The sequence below is a fragment of the Pollachius pollachius genome (assembly GCF_949987615.1).
Source record: "Pollachius pollachius genome assembly, chromosome: 20".
Classification (NCBI taxonomy): Eukaryota; Metazoa; Chordata; class Actinopteri; order Gadiformes; family Gadidae; genus Pollachius; species Pollachius pollachius.
The window spans coordinates 4,251,739-4,259,238 of NC_136953.1; the positions used below are offsets into that span (position 1 = coordinate 4,251,739).

The window sequence follows — 7,500 nt, forward strand, 5'->3', positions numbered from 1 at the left end:
TTGTCGGCTCCAATATGTCAATGAGTGATGGCTTGTGTGTGTGTGTGTGTGTGTGTGTGTGTGTGTGTGTGTGTGTGTGTGTGTGTGTGTGTGTGTGTGTGTGTGTGTGTGTGTGTGTGTGTGTGTGTGCCGTGTCTGACAGCCTGTTCTCTGGTACAGGTTTTGCACAGAAGGTTGAGATTGAGATTAAAATAGCCTCTGCTTTTCAACCAAGCGCTTCAACCAACTTCCTCATTAAACCGTACATAAAGTTTCTCACTCTCTCCCTTGTACTTGGCTCTGTCTGTCCTTATGTCTCTCTCTCACCTCACCTGACCTCCCATGTCTTTCTCCCACTCCTCTCCCGCAGTCCATTCCCTCTTGTTTGCCCTTGCTCTGTTCGTCTCTCACCATCATCCGCCAAATAGAACAGTGTGCAAAACTGGCCGGCCCAGGGAGGAACATATAGACGTACTCTCCACAGATCGATCAGGGTGAAAGCTTCACTGAACGATCACCATGAATCACAGAGTAACATGAGAGAGAGCTCGTCTGGCCTCCATCTACACCTTAATGGTTAGAAAATTGATGCCAGTATGTGTGTATGTCAATGCCGGAATTTAAGTGTGTTTGCTAGTGAGTGTGTGATTGTGTGTGTGAAATGGGTTCACAACACCAAATTGAATATTAAATGCAGATTGTTTCTGATAGACAGCATGGCTACGTGCGTGTGTGCGGTTTGTTGTGTGTGTCCATAGGTGCTCGTCTTTAGGTCAGAGCGAGCGAGTGATACCGTTATCCATCTTGGGGAATAAACATGTTGCTTAACCGCAGCTCAGTGACACATGATGAATGTGTCCTACTAGCGGCCTCTTCTATTCGCTCTTGTCCTCCTTTTCTCTCCACTTTTGTTCTTTCTTGTCTTTCATCTCCATCCCTTGCCGCTCATTTTCAGCCTTTTTTTTTCGCCCCTCTTTTGCGGGCGAATCCTTTTTTTCTGCGAGAGCGCTTTCATCGTCTGATTTGCTCATTCCCTCATTTACACGCGTGGGCACACATACAACAGGGTGACCGAGGTAGAGAGTGAGATGTATAGAGAGAGGGGTACAGGGATGTATAGCGGGAGAGAGAGATGGGGATAGCAAGGGAGTGAGAGATGTATAAAGAAATAGATGTATAGGGAGAGGGAGAGTGAGAGAGAGAGAGACAGAGAGATGTATAGAGAGGGAGAGATACAGAGAGACAGAGCGAGGGATGTATCTAGAGGGACGGAGATGGAGAGAGCAAGTGAGGGAGAGAGCTGTATCTCAGCCTTTATTTAATCATTGGCCATATTACAGGGGGGATATTTTTCCAGACAAAGCCAGAGTAGGCGGTAAGCCAGTGGGGGGGCAGGAAGGCAGGAAGTAGAAGGATGGGCGGGAGGGGGGGGATATGGGGTACAAATCAAGACATCTTCCTCTCCGTCATCGCTCCGGAAAGCCGAGGCGTCAGGCCCCCTTCTGACTGAGATGAATGAATTTAATATATCTTCCCCCTCTGAAGCCCAGATGACCCCCGATACGCTGCTCTGTCTCCACACCACCGCAAGGTCCTCTCTCTCTCCCTCTCTCTCTGTCTCCCCCTCTCTCTTCTTTATCCCCCCCTCACCCTGTGAGGTTGACCGAGACAGGGCCATGGAGGGATTGACGCCGCCAGCGACTCATTTGTTTGGTGAACGCCGCTCATATCTCTGGCTCTGCTGTATTGAATCCGTCCTTGCCGCTCTGCAGCACTTTGGTGGTCCGGCGATAGAGTCCCTTTTCTTGGTAGTTAGAGTATTTTTGTTTTCTGGAAGTTTGTTTGTGCGGCTGTATCCGTTGGTCACGGCAAGAGACACACGCCCGTCCTATGGCTGGCTGACAGGGAGTCACTTCTAAGAGCCTAACGGGTGTCATTCTGCTCTAGAGGCGAGACAACGACAATGCATTATGGGTATGCGCTCAGTACCCACAATTGGTCTTTGCAGTGACACATTTCATTTTGCAACAATGCTATTCTCACTGTGTGTATGTGAATGTGCGTGCGTGCTTGGGTTTTTTCATTGAGGAAGGCCTGGACATAATATAAACAATGTTGGACTAACGATTCTGCGATTCTGTTTCTGATTGTGAAACGATGTGTGTACGCATCAGGGCTGTGAGCAAATTTTATTAGGTGGCTGCACTGGTGCTAACAAGCTCCAGATTCAAGTAGAGCGAATACAAATTTGGTATCACTAGGCACTAAGTAGCACTTGTGTTTAACGGTGGACCGTAAAACACAACTTGAGAAATAAACCACTGCCACTCCTTATTGTTTGGCCTTGAAAGTTTAGATGAGTGAGGCCAATTAATAATAATAATAATAATAATAATAATAATAACACTTATAATAACACTTATAATAACAATAATTATAATGAAATAAATAACTATAAATAACAAAAGAGGGACAGACAAAAGATTACCAAAATATAATTGGACATAAGAGAGAAACACAATGTTGAATTCAGGACAACAATATAGCGGACAAATGGAGTATCAGCAAGGTGCATGTCAGGTTACAATATCTAAATGTCATGTTCGTGTTTAACATAATAATAATACATATTTTGTGTAATTCTTTAATTGAATTCCTTTAAAAATATGTAGTCGCACAAAGCATTGGGACACTTTAATCCGACTTAGAGGAGTGCGGCTGCCCTCCTCTCGTCGTCTGGGCAGGTATACACCGCTAGACACACAGGACTCATTCCCGCAGTCTGGTCTTTAGTTCACTGCGTCACATCACTAATTCAGAGCGATAATATCGGTTGAAGTAAGAGTGAAATCTGAACGCAGATCTGGCCACAGCTTTCGCATTAAAGTGTCAAGTGTGGAGGTCAGGCCTGTATTCCTATCTGGTGCATCCGATCACAAACGTCATTGTGCGATCGTTGAAACAACAAGGAGTTGACGTGAGATGCTATGGCAACAAATGCTTGTTGTCATCATTCTGGCTGGTTAATGCAACATTATTCACGAGCGAAAAGTACCCTTTCAGTTTGGTTTTAGGTCTGAATGGTTCAGTATTGTTGCATCTATGCAAGTTGTTCACAGTAGTGTTCTGTTAATGCGATCACCAGGAAAAGTAGTTTATTAGTATTTGCATTGGAACGGGCAGTAGACCCTTTGAAAATACTTTTGCCATGAAGCATTGCTCCAATAAGGGGTAGGTACATCTCATGGACATGGATAGTAATGTTTTTTCTCTGAATATAGAGATATATCATGCATATGATAGCAGCCTATTCCTATGGCACACAAGCCCTTTGCATAGTGGACGTGAAGGTGAGGTCCAACAGTATATCCTCAGATGAAGGATGACATTTCCCTCTCTCCTCCTGCCTGTATCGGCTCCTCAGCCTCCAGGCCAGAGCCCACTAGAGGAAGACCGAGCGCCAGTGCTCGCCTCTCCACACAGACCCCGCTGTCCCAACGCCACGCTCTTTTAAGCCCGACTTAATTAGCCTCCAAATTGGATGGATTTACGCTTATCCAGACCCCCCAAAATGTCCTTTTATTAGCTGTTCATTCCCCGGAGATCGGGCGGTGCTGATCCAATTAAACTGACTTAGATGGTCTCACGGCTTGCCTCCACCGCCGACGAGAGTCTGCATGTATTGGCTGTGAGTTCACACCGCACAGACACTGGGATTAAAACAGAAGGAGAGGGAGGTACACGAGGAGGACCTCACGTACACACACAGCGAGAGACATGGGCCCATCGATACTCTTTTTCTGACATTCAACAGAAACAGGAGAACATACACCGGCAGAAAAGTTTATTTTCAAGTAAAACTGCTTTCTCATCGTCCACTGATGAACACACACACACACCAGCCCAGATAGGAGATGTCCTCCTGCTAAAGCAGTTTGAATTAAATTGGTTTAATTGCCTTGGATGTTACAATCACAATCCCAGCACATTCTTTGGAAAAACAACTCCATCCGGTCACAGACTGAGTCGGTAATGAGCGGATAATGATTACGATGTAGAAAGTGGTCATCAGTACTGCTCTGTAGTGGAGTACTAAACCACAGCCCTCCGTGTCTTCACATCCTGAACAGAGACTTACCATTCCTTATTCACAGCGTCGTCATTAGGCGGACGCAATTTGTCATTTTCTCTCCCAGACCCCACTCTCAAGCAAGTTAACTATTTTCACTGTCACCGTTTGAATCCTAATCGTCGGGGGAGAAGAAATGAATGATTCAAATTTTTTGGGTCTTTTAATAGCTTAATTTGAGAGCAGCGAGAATTCCCAGGATACAACACGAGAACGACTGATTGGTATAGATGGGACGCGTTTAGCAAAAAAAAAAGATCCTCTCATGCAACAGAGTGTGCAGTGACGCATTGTGAAACACAATCAAAACACACACAATCCCCTGGTTCCTTAGCAAAACTGCGGCGCTACACTTGAGTGGGCCTGCCCGTGCTTCTGTGACCACTTGTGAATGAGTGTATGCATGGGGGCTCCACTCTGTGTGTGTGTGTGTGTGTCAGCGTGTGTGTCAGTGTGTTTGATTTGTCGATATATCTTTATATTTATATATATATATATATGTATGTATGTAGGTGTGTGAAAACGGGTGGAAGTGTGTGTATGTGCGCGCGTGCGAATACATGTGCGTGTGGCGCTAGAGTGTGGTTAATTTCCGCTCAACCGGAGGGAACGGCCACTAAAAGTATCATTGAAGTGATGAATGAGACGCTCGGCACCGCCATCGCTGTTTAATCTGAGTCATAGGAGGAACAGAGCCAGCGCCGGTTCAAACCACTTCTCCTCTTTCATCTGCTGAGAGCGAGACATTGGGAGAGAGAGAGAGACATGGAGACACAGAGAGCGAGGAGAGAGAGAGAGAGAGAGAGAGAGAGAGAGAGAGAGAGAGAGAGAGAGAGAGAGGGAGGGTGTATGGGGTCACATATGCAACCGTCTAGTGTTTCTGGGTCTTTTATTCTGGCACATCCCCCCCAAGCCCGTAGGCCCTGACAATACTTAACTTTGCATGTCTCCTCTCCAGGGGAGTTATTCGATATGCGTTAACACACATGGATGCTTGGGCGTGGGAGTTTGAATACGGATTGTACTGTCGATACTGACAAACGTTAAATGAACGTCTCATTCCTGTATATCCAATCCTTTGGGAAATCATTGTTCTGAATCTGAATGTTTACATAGCAATGGGATGTTTGATGATTTTATTACATCTATTATTATAGTCAATGACACCATTCTGAGGCCTGTTACAGCTCGTTACAGCCTGACTATGGATGCTCCAACCATAGATTTAGATATTTTTTAGTTATATATATTACATTTTTGTTATATTTAGTGTCCGATTATAATTTTTTTTGTAAGTAGCTGTGTAATAAGCTGGATAATGTACAGCCAGCGCGTCGGGGCCCTACATCACCCTGTCAGGGTTTACAATTAAAGGATAATGACCGGCTTACTGTGTATTATCCCTTACAAATGACTCCCACAATCTGTAATATTTTAATTAGCAGATGATCTGTGGGTGAGTCCGTTTTGTGAGTGGAAATACATTTTCAGTGACACTCAGGGAAAGCGTCCCACCTTGACGTAGACACTCAACTGTATCCAGATGAGCTGAAGTGATATGATTATTCTATTATGTACGCTGTATTCCATTACTTCAGAAGAGGGCCACTTAGGGGTAGGCACTGCCTGTAAAACCAACCTTATTGACTCTGAGCCACTTTGGATTACGACTACTTACCACCGTATGGCTTTTATGTAGAACTGTATTGTGGGGGAGGGCGGGGTGCAATACACTTCCGGACATTTTTTATTGAGTTGTCAGTCGGCAAGGTGACTGCACCAGCGGCAGTTCAAAGTGTGTTTTCCCCCGGCTCATTCGTCTCCATGTAATCACGGCAGGACCGCCCTTACTTTGGTAACGAGAAACAATATGTAGTAGTCGTAGTAGTTGCTGTAGCACATGTAGGTCATGATCCTATTTGCAATTAGAGCAATGGAGACGGAAACAAACTAAATCCCCCAGGAGCTCTCCCACAGGAACACGCAGTCCTGTTGTTTTTATTGTAGTCATAGTACTTTTTTTCATCAGTTAAGTACTATCGCTCTTTACTTTTCCAAGGTCACCTCCTCCTCCTCCTTCTCTTTTGCTGTGTTGCACCCCCCCCCCGCTTGGCCTCATGTTTCCTGCCTCAAGCCCCAAACTCTTAAGCACAGTGGATGGGGGATTACCCTGTTTTTTCCCGGACAGGCGGGGATGGGAGTTCGGAGTCTGGAAAGAAACTTGAAGAGCGACCCGGGCCTCATATAGCCCCCAAAACTCAGACGCATGCAATTATGAAAATAACAGATCATTCCCACCCCTGATCCCTCCACCTGTGTGGATAGCCGGTCTCCAATGTTGCTGCTGTCTGTTTTGATTGTCTGTTGGTATTTCTGGCAGTTGGAGAGGCAAAATGTGTTATGAGTTATCATCAGTCCAAGAAGATTGTTTGAATGTATTTAGGCGTTGCCCAACCCCATCAACTATTATTGTTTTTCTTTCTTTCTCCTTCTATCAACCGCTCTCTCTGCTTCTCTTATTGTCGTGTTCTGGTTGATTATTGCCCTGTTGAATCATTTCACCGAGATGTCGTCATAGGAAAAAGGACAGGTGTGGCTCTTATGAATTTTTATTGGTCTGCTACTTTGATGTACCAGCGCACAGGTAGTGGACTAAAATTAGTGAGGGTACGATAAGGCAGTGAGGTTACCACAGACTTCTCATGGACCGTTTCCAAAGAGATGTCATACCTGCACAAACACAGGAACACAAAACACCAGTAATGGTCAATGTGTAATATCTATACTAAATCTATGCTAGAGTCTACAAACTGTACCCTGATGCATAAGAGGAGTAGACCCATAATAAGTGTAATGAGCGAAAACTAAGTTTGTGCCACAATTACGCATCTGTGAAAAAGGTCTATAATCGTAGTAAAACAGTTTCTCTCTCTCTCATTAATCCTGTTTCTCTCACCCTTTCTCATCTTCTTTTGTGTCTCCCTCAGGTATTCTTCGAGAGGCTGGGTCCTGGACCAGACAAGCATCTTCGCTCTCAGTGACGCCTTCGTTCAGCGATGCAAAGACCTCATTGAAGTAAATTTGACACACAAACACAAACACACACACACACACACACACACACACACACACACACACACACACACACACACTGGGGAACCTTGTGCACTGATAAAACATGTGTCTGCCTTTTTTATCTAATGGCTTTTATTTGTGAAAAACGACCACAGTTAAATTAAAGAATTGCTAATTGTATTTCACAGTATAAGACCCTCTCTCCCACACAAACATGCACACACACACATGTGCGTGCACATATGCGCACACACAGGCACACATACACACGCACGCACACACATGCACACACACAGGCACACAAACACAGGCCCGCA

The 7,500-nt window shown here is 45.1% G+C and overlaps 1 protein-coding gene across 1 annotated transcript in view; it reads left to right on the plus strand.

Annotated features, from left to right (window-relative positions):
- Window positions 1-7,500, plus strand: part of dnah2 (dynein, axonemal, heavy chain 2) — a gene marked incomplete at both ends in the record, with an annotated part of 182,899 nt that overhangs the window by 13,908 nt on the left and 161,491 nt on the right. The window contains 1 exon segment of the mRNA XM_079758404.1: window positions 7,096-7,183. Within this exon segment, the coding sequence (XP_079614530.1) occupies window positions 7,096-7,183 (88 nt within the window).